The sequence below is a fragment of the Astyanax mexicanus genome, chromosome 5 (assembly GCF_023375975.1).
Source record: "Astyanax mexicanus isolate ESR-SI-001 chromosome 5, AstMex3_surface, whole genome shotgun sequence".
Taxonomy (NCBI): Eukaryota; Metazoa; Chordata; class Actinopteri; order Characiformes; family Acestrorhamphidae; genus Astyanax; species Astyanax mexicanus.
This window is the reverse complement of record NC_064412.1, coordinates 4,556,894-4,576,093: the sequence shown is the minus strand read 5'-3', so window position 1 is coordinate 4,576,093 and position 19,200 is coordinate 4,556,894. Positions and strand designations below refer to the sequence as shown.

The 19,200-nt window shown below is 36.7% G+C and overlaps 1 protein-coding gene across 4 annotated transcripts in view; it reads left to right on the top strand.

Annotated features, from left to right (window-relative positions):
- cacna2d2a (calcium channel, voltage-dependent, alpha 2/delta subunit 2a) overlaps window positions 1–19,200 on the top strand; it is a 412,063-nt gene that overhangs the window by 371,891 nt on the left and 20,972 nt on the right. For 2 of the 4 annotated variants that reach the window (XM_049479459.1, XM_049479457.1), the window contains 8 exons: window positions 1,051–1,125; window positions 2,042–2,116; window positions 6,721–6,792; window positions 6,886–6,957; window positions 8,511–8,572; window positions 10,792–10,868; window positions 12,863–12,877; window positions 15,555–15,615. In XM_049479459.1, coding sequence (XP_049335416.1) covers window positions 1,051–1,125; window positions 2,042–2,116; window positions 6,721–6,792; window positions 6,886–6,957; window positions 8,511–8,572; window positions 10,792–10,868; window positions 12,863–12,877; window positions 15,555–15,615 — 509 coding nt within the window. The remainder of the gene's footprint in view (window positions 1–1,050; window positions 1,126–2,041; window positions 2,117–6,720; window positions 6,793–6,885; window positions 6,958–8,510; window positions 8,573–10,791; window positions 10,869–12,862; window positions 12,878–15,554; window positions 15,616–19,200) is intronic. The other 2 variants (XM_049479460.1, XM_049479458.1) reach the window with 1 other exon arrangement.

Here is a 19,200-nt window from a genome sequence, read left to right as displayed (position 1 = left end):
TGCGCACTCTCACTACTTTTAGACTCTTTGACCCGTTTTCTAAGCTACAACTGCGCACTCTCGCTGCTTTTAGACTCTTTGGCCTGTTTTCTAAGCTACAACTGCGCACTCTCGCTGCTTTTAGACTTTTTGGCCCGTTTTCTAAACTACAACTGCGCACTCTCGCTGCTTTTAGACTCTTTGGCCCGTTTTCTAAGCTACAACTGCGCACTCTCGCTGCTTTTAGACTCTTTGGCCCGTTTTCTAAGCTACAACTGCGCACTCTCGCTGCTTTTAGACTTTTTGGCCCGTTTTCTAAGCTACAACTGCGCACTCTCGCTGCTTTTAGACTCTTTGGCCCGTTTTCTGCGCTACAACTGCACACTCTCTCCGCTGTTAGACTCTTTGGCCCGTTTTCTGTGCCACAACAGCACATTCTCACCGCTTTTAGACTCTTTGACCCGTTTCTGCGCTACAACTGCACACTCTCGCCGCTTTTAGACTCTTTGCTCCGTTTATTGATTATTATTGATTAGGTTGTAAATGCTTTAAAAACCATTGATAAGCAATTACTACACATCAATTAAAGAAAGGCAACAGTGATTGTTGAGCGTTGTTTGCTTAGTCATTTAATTTAACTTAGTCATTTAATTTATAGTAAATAGTTAAACATACTTACAAATATATAAAAATGACATGTTTATGACAGGAAAACACAAAGTAAGATCAGTATTTAGGAAGATCTGAGGTTTGACAGTATAAAAAAGTGTGGGATCAAATTTACAAATTTATAGCTCACTGTTGACATATCTATTGATGTGTTGTTATATATTTATTAACTGCTTATTAATGTTTTTGTAATATTAGTATTTGCAACCTAATTAATAACCATTAATAAACTGATTAATACACCATTCATAAACCCTTTATGTAGGTAGTCTTATTTTAAAGTGGTACCATCTATATTAATATATATATATATATATATATATATATATATATATATATATATATATATATATATATATATATATATGTAATTTTCTCTCTCTTTTTGATCATGTTTTGCAGAATCAGCTCATCCTGGGGGTTATGGGTGTAGATATAGCACTCAGTGAAATTAAGCAGCTCACGCCACGGTATAAGGCAAGTGATGCTTTACACACATACATAGTGTATAATGTATATATAATTTAAAAGTCTCAGCACTTTAAATGTAAATTTAAACACATAATGTAGATTATCTTGTCAATTCTTTAATTACAATAAATCAGATTCCTGCAAAATAACAAATAAAAATCAGATTCACTTTTTTCTACATAAAGAAATATGTTTGTAACAGATGTTAAATATCTTAAATATGTAAACTTTTTTTTTTGGTAACTTTTAACAGTAAGATTACATTAATTAACAGTACTCTAATCATCTCAACTGTCTCAGCTAATTATTCATTGACATGTATCTATCAATATTTATTTAAGTAATGTCCTAATTCATAATTATTTTCAGCATTCTTAAGCATTAAAATGTAGTAATATTAAAAATGTCTAAACCAGTGTCAAATAATAAATAATTGAGACATTATTTTACCTTTTTTACAATTTAAATGTTCTTCACTGCCTAATACATCTATTATTTTGTATATAGAACCAAATATGTTTTTTTTAATTGTATCACTAAATTTATTTGGGTTTATTTTATTAATATATACAAATGATAACACTCTGCTGAGATACATCCTGTTTCTGACTGCCTTTAGGACTGTACTGTATTCGGTAACACTAAGATAATGTTAAATTATTTACCAGTGCTTATTATTAATAATTCATTGGCAGTTATATATCATTATGTTTTAACTAATATCTCAATTATTAAATTGATATAAAAAGCATTCAAGTTTAATTAAGTTAAAGTTAATAATTAGCTGAGGCATTCTTTAACAATGTTTAACAATATTTATTACTGTTTTAAGTGTTATTTAGATCTTTATTGTGAGGTGTTAGTTTTTTATATAGTAACTGTGTTTTTTATATTAATGGTTCATTATTTTTTCTTCACACAGCTTGGAGCCAATGGTTACACATTTGCAATTGATCCCAATGGCTATGTGCTTCTGCACCCCAACCTCCAGCCTAAGGTGAGGAAAGAGTAAAACAGCAGGGATTGATTATTGATTATCAGTAGCACCAGCACACAGAGCCATTTCACTTCCAGGGGCCACAAGAACTACAGCAGCTCAAAGCTTTAAAGGAGAACTTTTGTTCCGGTGTAAAATTGACTTTGTTGTAGTAAAACATGATAAAAAGTACTAACCTTGAGTAGCTCACCTCCGCTCTCCTGCAGCTTTCTGAGATCCAGCAATTTTTTGCAGTTTCTTCAAACATGCTTTAAAATAGATGATATGGGGCATATTTTGCCCCTGCGGATAAATCACTTTTTACACCATTATCCAGCTCAAAGTAGCTTCACACCTGATTGCTAGAATCTGGAGAGCTTTGACACTTAAAACAAGGCATTAATAACTTAAAAAGTGCACAATAAGCTTATTAAAAAGCACTGTTTTCAACCTGTTCCACAAAATATGCCCCATATCATCTATATATATACCAAAGACCGAAATCCAGCTGCACGATTCACAATTGAAGTCTCACATATAGATCACTTAAAAAGGGCCCATAGTATTGATTAAAGTTTACCAAATAAAACTATATTTTACTTTTGATTAAACTAAGTATGAGGTAACTCAACAAAACAAAAAACTCTATAAACAGTCCAAACTTAACCCTTTAACAAGTTTTGGCCCATATATTGGCTACAAGTGTAGATGATACAAATTCCCTTTTCTCTGCAGTAAAATGACTTTTTATATTCCACTTAATAATTCCAGATCAGTAACAGGAATCAAACCAAATTCTGCATGATTAAAAATAGACATAAAACCTAGACAAACATAACAAAACTAAAGGTTTGGAGGACATAAATTGTTTAATGTGTATTCAGGAAAATATGTATTAAAAATTCAATACAGTTTAGGAAAGCTCCAATTGTAATCATTATATGTTAACAGTTTGCAGATTTGCTTCAAATTTATTAAATATTTTCTATTACACTTACAATTTAGGATTTGTGATACCGTTTCTTATTAAATATGAAACATTTTTATCTAATGCTTTTTTCTTATTGTATCACTGAATTTATTTGGGTTTATTTTACTAATATATACAAATCGTAACACTCTCACCGCTAAGATACATCATTTTTCTGACTGCCTTCAGGACTATACTGTATTCGTTAACACTAAGTTAATGTTAAATTAATTAACAGTGCTCATTATTAATAATTCAATGGCAGTTATATATCATTATTTTTTTAACTAATATCTCAATACATAATTATTTACAACACTTTTAAGCATTTAAGTTTAATAATGTTTAATAATGTCATAAACTACTGTCAGTTTAACAGTTTGCAGGTTTGCTTCATGTTTGTAAAATATTTGATGTTACACTTACAGATTTAAGATTTAAGATTTTTGATAACATTTTTAAGTAGTGTTATTTATTTTTAGGGTTCAAGCACCGAAGGTGCGTAGAACCCTATTGTTATTGCTAAGATTTTTCTTATTATTATTATTATTCTTTTTCTCCTGTAAAAACAGTTGTGCAGCCTAAACCGTAAGTCATAGAGAAATGAAACTTGGTAGGTAGATGTAGGATCAGTGCATCTCGGTGGACAACAAAAATGGCACCGATTGGTCAAGTGGTGGCGCTATAAACAAGGAAATTCATTTTTCACAATTTTCTCAATAACTCAAAAACCATAAGACCTACATTCAAAATTCTTTGTTTGATGGATTCCTTGGGTCAATACCTACAACTTTCCAATTTAGACCATGCACTTCCGTCTATATAGATTTTTTGCTAATTTGCATAATATGCAAAACATACTTTTGCGAACTAGTCCTAGGAATTTTAATCAATCCTGGCATGTTTGGTATCAAAACACTCGTGAGAGCATGGCCTTCAATATTCATTAAGAAAAAGTTGAAATTTGTAAACAATATGGCCACCATATGCAAATTAGTCCTTCCGGATATATGCCCCATTCACTTCAATTGTTAAATTTGGAACACTGTTTCTCAGCAACCGTGCAACCTAGCAAGCTGAAACTTTGCATGCAGAATCTGTCATACAGCCTCTAAAGGATGTTCAAAGGGCAACTTAATCAATCAACATGGCTGAACACCATCAGCCAATCAGCATTCAGCAGACATTTTGGCAGGCTGAATGTTGCCCAATCTGGATGACACTTGGCAGTTATGTTCAGGTGGAGACGCTGTAGTGACCTGCAAATTGCTGAAACAATCCGACCACTGGGGGGCGCTGTTCCAACAAATCGAATACATGTCAATCATACTATACTATTTTGACATCTAAATGTTTGTGCCATATTTAGTACAGTGGCTCTGACAAATTTGTCAATACAACTATGTTTAAAAAGTGCTTTGTTTATTCAGAACTGCTAATTGTTTGAAAATAGCAATATTGATACTAGTCTCTGGATATTTGGCCTATCACCGCCATTTCAGACTTGTTGCACACTGTAGAGTCTCTAGGTTAAGATTCAATAAAAACCATTTGTGAAAATTTCACATACAATAGTGTCCAGGCATCAAGCAGTCTGAGCGTCCTTGAAATTTTCAACCTAAATTGCTGTAACTCTGCAGTATTTGCTGTAATCTCACAATGTCAAAGACCTCTGTACAATATCACTCTGATGAAGCGCCATTTAATACAGAACTAGATTTAGAATATATTTGTAATTACATGTCATATCAGAACATGCACTCCTTTGTGCCTCTTCTCAACATTAATAACAGGTGAAAGACTTTTGATAATTTCTCAATGTGACAGAGTGTCTCCAATTGTGTTACACCTTCTTACACATCACCATCCTATGCTCTAGTAGGCACCATTGTGCCAGTTGCTGTTTGATGAAGCGCCATTTAATTCAGAACTAGATTTAGAATAACTTTGTAATTACATGTCATGTCAGACAATGAACTCATTTGTGTTAATGTAAACTTGTTTGGTAAAACATTTCAGCTTGTTTTGCAAAGGTCAAAAGGTCAATCTGAACACCACTTTGTAAACATTCTGGTTGAAACCACCTGATCAATACCAATAACATGTAGACACATTTTGACTAGATCTAACTCACTTGATGAATATCCTACAAACTTCACTAGATTGACATTACAATTACAATTTACAATTTAAGCACTGATCACGTTGAAAGGCTTCTGCTCAACATTAATAACAGGTGAAAATTTTTTAATAATCTCTAAATGTGACAGGGCATCTCCAATCATATTAGCCCTTTTTACACATCACCATTCAGTTCTCTAGTATGCACCATTGTGCCAGTTGGTGCTTGAACCCGATGATTGCCGCTTGCGGCTATATTTTCTTTTTTAATTGTATCACTGAATTTATTTGGGTTTATTTTACTAATATATACAGTAACACGAATCAAACCCAAATTCTGCATGATTAAAAATAGACATAAAAACTAGACAAACATAACAAAACGAAATATTTGGAAGACATGAATTGTGTTACGCGGGAGACGGAGGGATGGAGGAGGAGGACGTAAGTGCAAATAATATTTATTAATTAACCAAACAAGATAAATCAAAACAAACAAAACACGGGTTACGCAAAACAACAAGACTTGGATAATATCAACTAAGAAACACAGACTAAGAAACTAGGAGTAGGAAACATACGGGCAGCAAGGATACATACAGACTAAGGATATAGGATACAAAATACAGGATACAAAATACAAAAGACTCGACACAGCACGTACAAACAGAGGGGCTTATATACAGGAGGAGAGTGAGAAACACCTGGGCTAGGATGACGAGGGGGCAGGGTTACAAACAAGACACAGGTGAGAACACTAATGGTTAGGGCGGGACTAGGGCGGAAACAGGTACAAAAACACAACACAAGCACATGGCAGGGAACACATGACAGGTAAACAGAGGGGCAGGAGCACTAGGGAACAAATGAGGGAGAAACATAACACAGACATGGGCTAAGGTGTAACAAATTGTTTGATGTGTATTCAGAAAAATATTGATTTTAAAATTCTCCAGTTGCAATCATTATATTTTAACAGTTTGCAGATTTACTTCAAATTTAAAAATAAAATAGTAAAATATTTTCTATCACACTTACAATTTAGGATTTTTGATAACGTTTCTTATCACACATGAAACTTTTTGATCTAATGCTTGAATAGATCTCCTATAATTAGGCTGAAATTTGAAATTTGACTAAAATGTCTGCCTGTTATGAGGTTACTTTTACGTTTGCCTGACCTTAAGGAAAACAGGTTATTAAAGGTAATACTGGGATTATTTACTGGTATTACTACAGATGTGGTGTTTTTGCTGGATGGAAGCCTCTAAAGATGCTTGTACTTAGTGGCCTGCAGGGATAAACCTCCGTGATCCGTCTCTGGAAAGCAGGGATTAGGAATAAAATAGCTTTATATAGCTTTATAACTGCAGGGCTGTGAATGTGACTGTATGTGAATGGCCGTGCTATTAAAGGTCTTTGACCTTGACCACTGCTGTTTTTATATATATTTTTTGTTCCACTGTCTGACTTTGATTGACCGTTTTATCTCCGCCCTCTTTGGAAACCTCTGCTTTCTAATTGGATCCTTCAGATCCCTAACTTCAGAGAGCCGGTGACGCTGGATTTCCTGGATGCGGAGCTGGTGGACAGCAGTAAGGAGGAGGTAAAGTAGAGGAGCAGTGATGGACTGAATAACAGGAACAACAGGTGGAATGATGCAACTCAGACATCCCTAATTTCCCCATCTCTCTGATAGATCCGTCGACAGATGATTGACGGCAGACCCGGACAGAAGAAGATCAAGACGTTAGTAAAGTCCGTAGACAAGGTATGACGAGTAAAAACCCTCCAAACTATTTAGCTCTACTGCAGATCTGTACACATCAATATTTGTTATCAGTAGCAGACGAACAGTATTATAATTTCCAGGCTATGAACCACTACTTTTTTTTTAACACTGCACCTTATTTAATGGTGCGGCTGATATATATATATATATATATATATATATATATATATATATATATATATATATATATATATATATATACAGTACTGTGCAAATGTTTTAGGCTCACAAGCCATCAAACTAAGCTGAACTGCTTGAATTTTTGCACCAGGAGTAAAGCAGCATAAAGTTATCCAAAAGCAGTGTGTAAGACTGGTGGAGGAAGAGAACATGATGCCAAGATGCATGAAAACTGTGAGAATTTCAGTATAGAAAAAGCTTCTTATCTGGCCAGTAAGTGTTTATTAGCTCAATAAAACACATTACATCATTACAATAAATACAAACCGCAATTTTACAAAAAGCTAAAGTTTTCCTTAAAACTTCTCCTAATCTCTCCTCCTCCTCATCTGAGTTTAATAGAGTTATTTCTAGTTCTCATCATATTAATCAACACCTGGTTTGGTAAATTTTGGTAAATGTGGTAAATCAGGTGAGCTGCTGACGGAACTGAACATAATAATATACACATGCTGGCTGAGGAGGAGCATCCAGGAGAAACCTGGAATATCTACACTTTGTTCTTCAGCTTGGTTCACAAGATATAACACTTAGTTAAAAATGAGAAATTCTTGTCACGTTTTACTGTATTTATGTTTACTTGCATCTGTTCAAATCATATGTGGTGCTTTTTTCAGGTAAAAACACTCATATTGATGAGATAAATTAATTTGTGTAATTTGCTTTGGTGTCTAAAACTTTTGCACGGTACTGTATATATGCAGCTCTGAAAAAAAATAAGAGACCACTTAAAAATGATGAGTTTCTTTTTTATTTTACCGAATTGAAAACCTCTGGAATATAATCAAGAGGAAGATGGATGATCAATGATTTTTTTGCACCAGGAGTAAAGGCTTAAAGTTATCCAAAAGCAGTGTGTAAGACTGGTGGAGGAGAACATGATGCCAAGGTGCATGAAAATCCAAGGTTATTCCACCAAATATTGATTTCTGAACTTTAAAAACTTTAAACTTTAAAACTTTATGAATATGAACTTGTTTTCTTTGCATTATTTGAGGTCTGAAAGCTCTGCATGTTTTTTGTTATTTCAGACATTTTCTCAGCTATTTCAGCAAATAAATGCTCTAAATGACAATATTTCATTTAGAATTTGGGAGAAATGTTGTCTGTAGTTTATAGAATAAAACAACAATGTTCATTTTACTCAAATATAAACCTATAAATAGCAAAATCAGAGAAACTGATTCAGAAACTGAAGTGCTCTCTTAGTTTTTTCCAGAGCCGTATGTACAAATTCTCTTGGGTGAGACTTACTTTCAGGTGCACTCTGTAACCCGGAAATTATGATACTGAATAAAGCAGTTTATATGTTTCAATAATTAATATAAGAATGTTGTTTCTGTTCTCTTCAGCGCTACATTGATCAGGCTTTAAGGACATACATATGGACACCAGTGGAGGGCACAGATTACAGGTAACCAGCACACCAGTATTCACAAATACTGCCTAAAGCATTCTGTTCATACCTGTCAAGTCTCCCGTTTTGGCCGGGAAACTACCATATTTTACTCCTCTTTCCCGCCGTCCTCCCGTATTAGTATTTTCCCGTAAATTTCCTGTATTATATTACAATTAAAAAACATATATTATTGAGGAGACAGGGCACTGACCGCTCTGTGTCTCTTAACCAATCGTGGAGCCGGTTCAAGGAGAAAGTCCCGCCTTTCAGGAGAAACAGCCAATCAGCTTGCAAAGGAGGGTCAGTGTAGGTAAGCCCCCCGTCGCTGTGAGTTCAGGCAGCTAGTTGGAGCTGCTGATGTTAAAACAGATCTGGATATACAGCGATTTTTCTAAAAGAAAGGTAACGGTAGGCTAATCATATAAACTGTGATGAGATTTTTCTGATAGCTGCTTAAAAATACTCCGAAATAAAACACACAGATTAAACCTTTTAAAATAAAAAATGTACAGCTTGTGACTCAGTTTAACTACAAATGTGGAGAGGACCGACATTAACTGAACTGATCAGGGGTGGAGTGATCAAAAGAAAGAAGTATTAATTAAAAATTATTAATTGTGTAGGCCCCTTAGGACTAATTTTTACTGATGGAATATATCTGGTCTATGCCAAAAAAGACATGAAATCTTAACTTTTTTTTTAAATATCTAGAAATGTTTTTTTTTAATTTGGCTGTATTAAACGAATGACAGATGTAGGAATGTCCACAACATGTTCAGATTCTGATAATCTAATTGTAGTGTGTAAGTGGTTCACATGTGGTTATTTTAGATTTTTTGTAAACCTGTTTTAAAATGTAAGAGATACTGAACCTTCCTTGGGCTGGTGGGACGACTTTACGCGGACAGAAGAAATATCCCTTATTTTTAAATCTAAAACTTGACAGGTATGATTCTGTTACTCAAGATCCAAATCACTAAATACAGGTGTTCCTGAATCACTTCCATGTTCACAGGTATAATAAAAGCAGCAGCTAGGCATGCTGGGACTGCTTCTACCCACATTAGTAAAAGAATGGGTCTCAGGACACTGCTCCATCATGTCAGTGCACATAAAAGCACTCCCTCCCTTTAACTGATCGCATGTGGGCGTTACAAAAACGTTCCCTGTGTCGTCCAATTAAATCGTTTTAATAAATGGTAAATTGTTTTATACAAGCTTTATTTCCTATAAACTAATAAATATAAATGTATATTTATAAGTATGAATTCAAAACAATGTCTAGTGAACAGCAGCATATAGGTTAACAAAAGCTTTTCCAATTATACTTTTCCAAATAATTTTGGAACTAAAATGTTTTCATTCATTCACTGCGCTCTCTGCCTGGCAAACCGGAGTGTGGAAATGGGAGTGGGGGAATGAATGGCAGAGGGCAGAACCACACAGTTCCAATAAGAAAATTCTGGCTGAAGCTCTGCTGACTCTGCTGAGCTTTTGGTGCTTAAACTCAGCATTTTTCCCTAATGTCTGATGATATATCCTAATGATCCACACAGTTCCTCTGTATTCCTCTGAATTTCATAGGTAATGAAGTGTATCTCTGGTGTTCCTTTGCATTTAATATATATTTTATAGGTAATAAAGTGTATCTCTGGTGTTCCTCTGTATTTAATATATATTTTATGGGTAGTAAAGTGTATCTCTGGTGTTCCTTTGCATTTAATATATATTTTATAGGTAGAAAAGTGTAACTCTGGTGTTCCTTTGCATTTAATATATATTTTATGGGTAGTAAAGTGTATCTCTGGTGTTCCTTTGCATTTAATATGTATTTTATATATAAAAAAGTGTATCTCTGGTGTTCCTCTGTATTTAATATATATTTTATATGTAATAAAGTGTAACTCTGGTGTTCCTTTGCATTTAATATATATTTTATAGGTAGTAAAGTGTATCTCTGGTGTTCCTTTGCATTTAATATATATTTTATAGGTAATAAAGTGTAACTCTGGTGTTCCTTTGCATTTAATATATATTTTATGGGTAGTAAAGTGTATCTCTGGTGTTCCTTTGTATTTAATATGTATTTTATATGTAAAAAAGTGTATCTGTGGTGTTCCTCTGTATTTAATATATATTTTATATGTAATAAAATATAACTCCGGTGTTCCTCTGTATTTAAAATGTATTTTATATGTAATAAAGTGTATTTCTGTTGTTCCTCTGTTCTGCAGTCTGGGTTTGGTGCTGCCGACCTACAGTGAGAGCCACATCAGAGCCAACCTGACCGATCAGATCCAGCAGGTGCAGTGTAAGTACTGAGGGTCGGGGTCTGTCCTCCTCTCTTACACAGGTAACCCCCCCCCCCCCAAAAAAAAACCCCGCCCCCTTAACCCAGTTACCCCATCGGACGGGACCCCTGCAGCCCCGGCCGGGACGCATCTGACCTCGCCGGGACCGGCCCCGCCACCGACCGACCAAAAGAAGGCCGTCTGTCTCCTCACTTTCTTTCCATCGACATCCGGGGGGGACAAAAAAAGAATGGAAGTATTCTTCTGTCGCCCCCCTCTTCCTCCTCTACCTCCTCTTCCTCCTCCCCCCATCCTCTCCCCCTCTCTCTCCCTGTCCTCATGCTGTTCTGTACCGAGGGGATTTTTCTTTCCCCGCGTGGAAGAAAAGAAAAACCCCTCAACCAAAACAAAAGAACAACAGAAAGGTGAAAGCTGTGGTTTTACTGTGTTTATTGAGTTGAAAATAATGGTGACCTTGTGCTATTATTTTTATTTTATTTTTATTATTATTCTTTTTGTGTCCAACGAAACTGCTCTCGCCTGTTCTTCTCTCATGATGATTCTGAAGCATCTCCTCGTCTCGCCTTTTTATTTTCTTATTATTTTATTTGGGGACGCGTGAAAAGAGGCATGCTTTTCACTTCCCCCACTTTCCTTCTCCTCAGTTCTCCTCAGTTCTTCTCGGTTCTTCTCGGTTCTCCTCAGTTCTCATTGGTTCTCTTCAGTTCTTTTTCTCAGTTTTCTGTATGATGTGTGTTCAGTGTGATTATCCTGAATCATTACCAGTAAAACAAAACGCGGACGTATCGCCGCCCAGTGGCCAAACAGCCCGAGAGCAGACTGGAGCTTCTGTGGGTCTTTCTCTCCTCTCTGATTATTTTATCCCTCTTTATAGACCTATTTTTTTCCCTATTTTCTTTCTTTCTTTCTTTCTTTTTCTAGTATTTATTTTTTTTATTTATTTTCTTACATTCTCTTTACAGCCCCTCTGTTTTTTTCTATTTTCTCTTATCCTTTCTTATTTACCTAGTCTTCTATTCTTTCATGTATTTTCTTTCCATCTTTCCTTTTGTCCTTTTTTCCCTTAACTTTTTTCTTTCTTTAATTTTTAACACTTTTCACCTCCTCTATTTTTTTCTCTTTTCTCTTCTTCTTTCAAATTGTCTTAGTATTCCTTTCTTTCATTCATTTGCTTTCTTTTTTCCATTTGTGTTCTTTTCTTGTTGGTACTTTCTATTTTTTTCTTGACTTTCATTTTTTCCTTCACATCTTTTGTCTTTCTTTATCTTTGTCCTCTTTCTATCTTTTACTTATTTTTTTCATTTTTCCTTTACTTTATTTTTTTATGTTTTTCTTTAGTTCATTCTTGTATTTCATTCTTTTTCTTTCATTTTCTTTTATTCCATTATTCTTTCCTATCTTTTCATTCTTTATTTGCTTTTCTTCATTTTATAATTTTTTCGTACTTAGTACTCCATATTTTTTATTGTCTTTCCTATTTGTTTTTTTTTTATTATTATTTTTCCTTTACCACATGTCTAATCTTTTTTCTTTTTCTTTATTTAGTTTTCTTTATTTTATTTAGTTCAGTCTTCCGTCAGTCTCTCTCTCTCTCTGTGACCCACAGGCTGCTCTCTCTCTCTCTCGTGCTGTAGCTGCTGTGAGTGAGTTTTGTTTTCGAGTGTTTCAGTGCTTCAGGTTTCAGTGCTTCATCACTGCGTGTCTCTGAAACGTCTGGGCTTCAGTCCGGAGCAGAAATCTGTGCTGAGATTCTTCTGTTCTCTCTTTTATTTCTTTGTTCTTTGCTGAAGTTTGTCGTTCGCTGTGTGGCTTCGTGTTGTTTTGTGCTCATTTCTGTTCGACTGACTGGATTTGTTTTCCTTCTTTTGAGAAAAACAATATTTTTATTCAAACGCAGTCATTGAATAAAATATTGTCTGTGACCCCCCCTCCTCCCTTACCCAATCCCCCCTGTTTCTTTTCTTGCTCACTCCTCTCTGACGGATCCGCACAGTAAAAGACCACAAGGGCAAGTATACTCCATATTGGTGCACCTCTTCCTCCTCCTCCTCCTCCTCCTCCTCCTCCTCCCTCTCTCCTCTTCCCTCGTCCTGACCCCCCTGCTGACCCCCACCTTCACCTGTTCACCTGTTCCAGCCTGCTTGCCTCCTCTGTTCCCCTGCTGGCCTTGCCTTCAACCTTCAAGACCCTACTCTTCCTCTTCCTCCTTCTCTTCCTCTTCCTCTTCCTCACTCTCCACTCATCCACCCACCTGCTGCAGCCCACGCACTCTTCCTCTCTCTCACTTTCACTCTCTCTTTCTCTCACTATATCTCTCTCTCTACCTCTCTCTCTATCTCTCTAATTTGCTCTCTTTTGTTCTTACTCACTCACTCTCTCTCTCTTTCTCCCTCTCTCTCAGTCACTCTCTAGCTTTCTTACTCTATAGCTTTCTCTATCTCTCTATTTCTCTCTCTTACATTCTCTCTATCTTTCTCTCTTCTTTGCCCTCTCTCTCTCTGTTTCTCTTTCTCTATTGTACACACTATAGCACGATTGCTGTCTTTCCTGCACTCTCCTTCTCTTGCTTTCCTTTCCTCTCTCTCTTTCTCTTTCTCTCTTTCACTCTCTCTATCTTTCTCTCTCTCTTTTGCTCTCTCTTTTGTTCTTTCTCACTGTCTTTCTTGCTCACTTTTTTGTAAACACTCTATGCATCTCTCACTCTCTCTCTCGTTCCTACTCTTGCACTTATGTTCTCTCTCTTTTTTCTTGCTAACTGTTTTGCGCTCTTTCTTCATCGCTCTCTCTCTTTCTCTCTCTCTTGTTTACACTCTTGCACTTGTGTTCTCTCTTTTATTTTTGCTCACTTTTTCTCTTCCTTGCTTACTCTCTCTATCTCTCTCTCTTGTAAGCACTCCTACAACTTTACTATCTCTTTACTCTCTCTCTCTCTCTCTCTCTCTCTCTCTCTCTCTCTCTCCACTCCCTTGGCTTGGGGGGATAAGCTGTATTCAGGTTACTGTAACTTGTATTTTGAAAAGAAAGAATAATGTTCTTCGTGTCTCAGAGATATATATGATTTCCTCTCCTGCCCCTCGGGTAATTTCCCCTCTGTTTCTCTTCCATCTCTCTTTTTTTCCTCTGTCTCTTTCTCTCTTTCTCCTCTCTGTTTCTAAAGTTATGGCTAGAGTATGATTCGGGGTAGAACAGTGAGTGTAGCGTTGTTGACCTGTGATTTATACTTAGTTTAATACAGGGCGTTCTATATAAAATTGTCTAATAATACAGTAATATTACCATCAGTCAGATGTTCAGATATAATTGAAATAAATACTGATGCACTTTTTGTATTTATTATACCTCTACAAATTACAATAACAGGGTCAGCCGTGGCATGCAAAAATTTAGATACCTTTCATTAAAATGTAATAAAAGAGCCTGATTTCCAGTGTCTACCTGTAAACCTATAGAAGAAACACTGCTGGTTTTAGCATTTTAAATACTGCCTGTTACACTGAAAAAAGGAAAGGTAGGGATATGTGCAGAACTGTGAGAGAAATAGAAAAGGATTTATTTAGAATGAAATTACAGTTGTGGGAATGGTAGGAGGAAAAGCTGGTGCACTGTTCTACTGTGCAGTGAGACCTGCATTGATATGACCTTTAGAGAAAAGTCATCAAAAGAAAGCAAAATAAATTTCCTGCATCATTCTAAGTTAAGTTGCAGCCTACATTAGATGTATTGTTAATTCCAGAAAATAGGTTCCTGAATCTCAGGTCCCAGGTAGCTGCAGTCCTCATGGTTTCTCTCAGGTCCTCTCTTCTTGTCTTGGTGAAGGAGCGTGTGATGGCACCTGATTTGTTTGTCGTCCTCCTCCTGTGATCCCCTGTGTTTCCATCAGCTTGACCCCCTTCTGCCCATCACCCCCCAGACCCGGCAACGGCTCCTCCAGCTCCTGAAAACTTCTCCCACCTGGACGTGCAAGGCATTGTGGGCGGAACACTACCTGGGCACTACTGATGTAGAAGCTTTCAGACCTTTAAACACCTGCACTCTTTAACTAGTAATCGTAGAACTTGCCAAGAACTTGTGTAGAACTTGCGTAGAACTTGTATCACCATCATGCATTGGGTTGAGGAGTTGCGTGACGAGTTGCCCTGACTCTTGCCCTTCACAATGCAGTGCACATCCCTCCATTGCGTCTCTGAGACTTTTTTTTCTAAATTCTCTCTGCCGTGCCGGTCTGAGGGGTGATCGCCTCCATCAGGACCCCTGCCTCACTCACACCCCTGCAAAATAGTTGGCCATGTTGATGCCTACTTATCAAAAACGAAGATAATTAAGCCCCTCCCCCTTCTTTGAGGGTGCTCAGTCGGAGAACTCGCCTCGTTTCGGCCTGGCAAGGCTTGAGCCAGTTCTCCGACTCCTAAAAGCATCAGGAAAAGTGAAAGAAATTGGCGATCTAAAAAAAATCTGTTCAAAGTCCAACAAAGATCGTTTAGATTCCAAAACTTTATTCCGAGGCACCATATTGGCTAACGCTGGTCTTCCCCCATGACTCCTCGATGTTGCTATGGTACACGTCCCCCCACTGCGTCCCTGCACCGTCCTCCTGAAGAGCAGCTGCTGTTTTCTATCTCCCAGAGTCCACCCCTCCACTCCGCCCGCCACTTCCCCCGGATAATCTTGCCCCCTTTCTGTTGCAGATTTTGAATCTCTTCTGCCACACACTTTTGAATCAGAGGGACATGTGTTGATTGCCCCCAGGTAGTTCTGCGTGACTGCTTGTGTCCACCTTCATCTGTCGACTTGACCTTTTTTTATTTTTATTTATTTTATTGGTGTTGCTGTTGTTGTTCTTATTATTGTTCCTGTTAAACAGGGGTGTCTGGCTCTAGTTGTGGAGGGTCATAGTCCAGCACAGCTTGGTGATTTCCCAGCAGTTAACCATTTTAATCAGGAAGTAAATTAGAAACATAGAGGGCACCAAAAAATTAGGGGGCACTAAAACATCATCAAAAAAATATTACTGTTATTTCCGAGCTATAAGCCGCTCCTTTTTCATACACTTTAAACACTGCGGCTAATTTAACGGTGTGGCTAATATATGCTTAGTATATGTTTTAATGAGCTTCATGCCGCCAAAATATGACAGTTCAGTCAAAATATCAAGGCTAGACAGTACTCAGACACGGGCAGACACGAGCCAGAGAGAAAACACGTACCAAAAAACGAGGGACAGTCCTGAGGTCATACACGGCAAGGCAATAGTGAAGAGCAGGCAAAAATCAGCAACGGTATAAACAGTCCAGGTAATACACAAATATCCAATATCAGAGGGGCATCGAGATTAAACAATCCGGGGGTCGTACACAGAAGGAAACACAGGCAATAATAGAAACGATTTGTAAAGTGATAAACCAAACAATACTCGGCACAGGTGTGCGTGTGAAAGGGCTTTTTATACTGTGAAAAATGTGTATTCCGGACCTCCGGGGGGTGTACTGAGATCAGGTGGATGTGTGATGTCAGCGTGTGGTGCATTCTGGGTAGTGTAGTGCGCTATCAGCACTGGACCTGACACAAAACATGGGAAATCTAAGCTTACTTTAAACAATGTTTTCAGGAGAGATAAGCGTGTAGATTAATCCAGGGCTCGTCAGGACAACAAAATATTTGCAGCTGCTGGACATCAGCCTGAATAATGCATTTAAAGTGGAGCTCCGAGCTCAGTGAATGGCTTGGATGAAGTAATTTACTAAAACATTCGGAATTAGGCGCAACACTGTCTGTAGCCTATTTAATTAAAAGTCTCTGTTACACTTTTCTGTGTAAATATATCATGTTATAACATGGAGATCTGCGGCTTATAGTCAGGTGCGATCTGTATATGTACAAAGAAAGGATGTTCATTTATATAAGCAATACAAAACTAACATATTTGTTAGAGAAAAAGATGAATCTCCTGTTTAACATTTAAAGTGTGCGTCTGATCTTTGTATTACGGTAGCCGCATGCTCAGCGGAGCTGGGGGAGAAGTTGCGCTCGTTACCCTGCAGAGACTGAACATGGAAAGGAAATGAGTATTACACTCAATAAACATAATTTAACCATCTCTAGTCAACTAATATATACCCGAAACACAACTACCCATCTGTAGAACAGTTTAACATTCTGGAAATGCAGACTTTTTTCTTACTAAAAAAAATCAGATGTTATCAAATGAAACCACTGATGTCTTGAAAAACACTTTCCATACATAGTATTGATCATGTACATTTCAAATAATATTATTGTAATAATTTGTATATTAATGAGATGGCAAAATTAGACAAAATTAGATCATTTAGACTCCTACAAAATACGAAAATCAATGTATTATCCAGTGGCTCAACTGAAGCCTTGAACACATGTAGACACCCCTGCTGTAAATGAACATGTACAATGCCCTCCTCATGTCCATGACAGTAGTGGTCATCATTCAAAGTGTGTGTATTTGTGTGTGTGTTGTGTTCCAGGTTGTACATTGGTGTGTTTTGTTTTTTCTCGCTACACTCCTTTAAAGTGAAAATGCTTCAGCTGGTTCTTTGAGAGATGCTATAGAAGAACCACTTGTGAGTCTAATCAGAAGATCCATGTTTGTGAATGAGAAGAGCCCTTTAACCTTCTAAACCCTTGCTTTATTATTTAGTTATTAATTATAATGCTAAAACTGCAATGAATTATTTGGTATCCAAATGGATATATATTAAGCGTATTTTGTGGTGTCCCTCAGGGTTCTATTGTAGGGTCTATGAAACTGACCCTACACTTACTTTTTATGTAAAAGTTCTTTACCGTACTGCAAAAAATCCACGTGCACCCCCGCTTATTACACACACATAAACACACAGCAGCACAAACCCAACTTTAACCTCAACAATAAACTGAATACTAAATAAAATAACATTGCTGTTCCTGTAAATGAGCTGCTGGAGCTTCTTCACAGCGTCAACCAGCAGCTCAGTTTCCTCTGCTGAGAAGCGTTGGACACGTCCAGGTAGCTGCACCATTAAAATAACAATCCGCCAAAATCAGAGCTCACCTGACCCTTAAAGGGAATTATGATTTATTTCACGTTACCTCTGATTAATTAAGAGAATTTGTACATGCCTTTTGTGCATTTTGAGATGTATAATGTGTACTTTTCCTGTCGTTCCGATAGCAAAGACATGCTGACACACCCTAAATCAAGCTGTTCTGTGCGTGGCTCGCCTATAGGTGGCTAAAATACGACCCTATATCTTAAATTTGAATCAAGAATAAATTGATCTTGTTCTTATTTTGGTTCAAATTACATGAAATAAGGTGAAAAATAAGACTGAATAAGAGCATTATTTCTAAAATAAGCAATAAGCAAATAAATAATAATTTTACGCTTACACAAATATTTTTTTTATCTTATTAGATCATTTCAGTTACTAGAATTTAGTTTTTTTGCAGGTACTTCTCACATACATCACTTTTACAAGGAGTCTTCGTTCTTCATCAAAAGTGGTTGTTCTGTGGCATCACTTAAATAACCAGTTGTAGCACATTTATCTATTACTAAGACTGTTTTACTCTTCATCTATTGACCTTTATGAGTAATTAAATAAAAAATCGGAACCTAATTTACCTTCCATTACATGAATGACCATTTGTTTCATTTCCCTGTGCCCTGCAGTGCCATTAAGACCTTTTTTCCTCAATATAACCTTTCTTCAATCTCCATTTACTCAGAGTTACTCAGGTTTTCTTTTAGCTGCATGTTTCAGCACTTGCTGAATGTTCTGTGCATGTTTTTGTGTGTGTTTGCACTTTGCTGTGATTGTGTTTGTACCATGTGTTGCCATTACAGTGTGCATTGAATAATTACAGATGATGTATAAATGAGGATGTGTAATTAAATGTGTAATAAAGCATTACTATACTAGTGCATCTCAAAAAAATTGAATATCATTGAAAACTTACTTTATTTTAGTAACTTATATATTGTATATAGATGTATTACACACAGAGTGATCTATTTTAAGCGTTTATTTGTTTTATTGTTGATGATTATGGCTTACAGCCTTTAAAAACCCAAAAATCAGTGTCTCAGAAAATTCGAATATTATATAAGACCCATTGGTACTTTTGGCAGTGTGGGCAGTGTGCCAAGTCCTGCTGAAAAATGAAATCCGCATCTAAACCATCACTGATTGGTGGAAACTTCACACTAGACCTAGTTTGGACTGTGTGTCTCTCCATTCTTCCTCCAGACTCTTTTTTTTGATGATCAGTGATGGTTTGGAGAGTCATGTCTGTCATCTGCTGGTGTTGATCCACTGT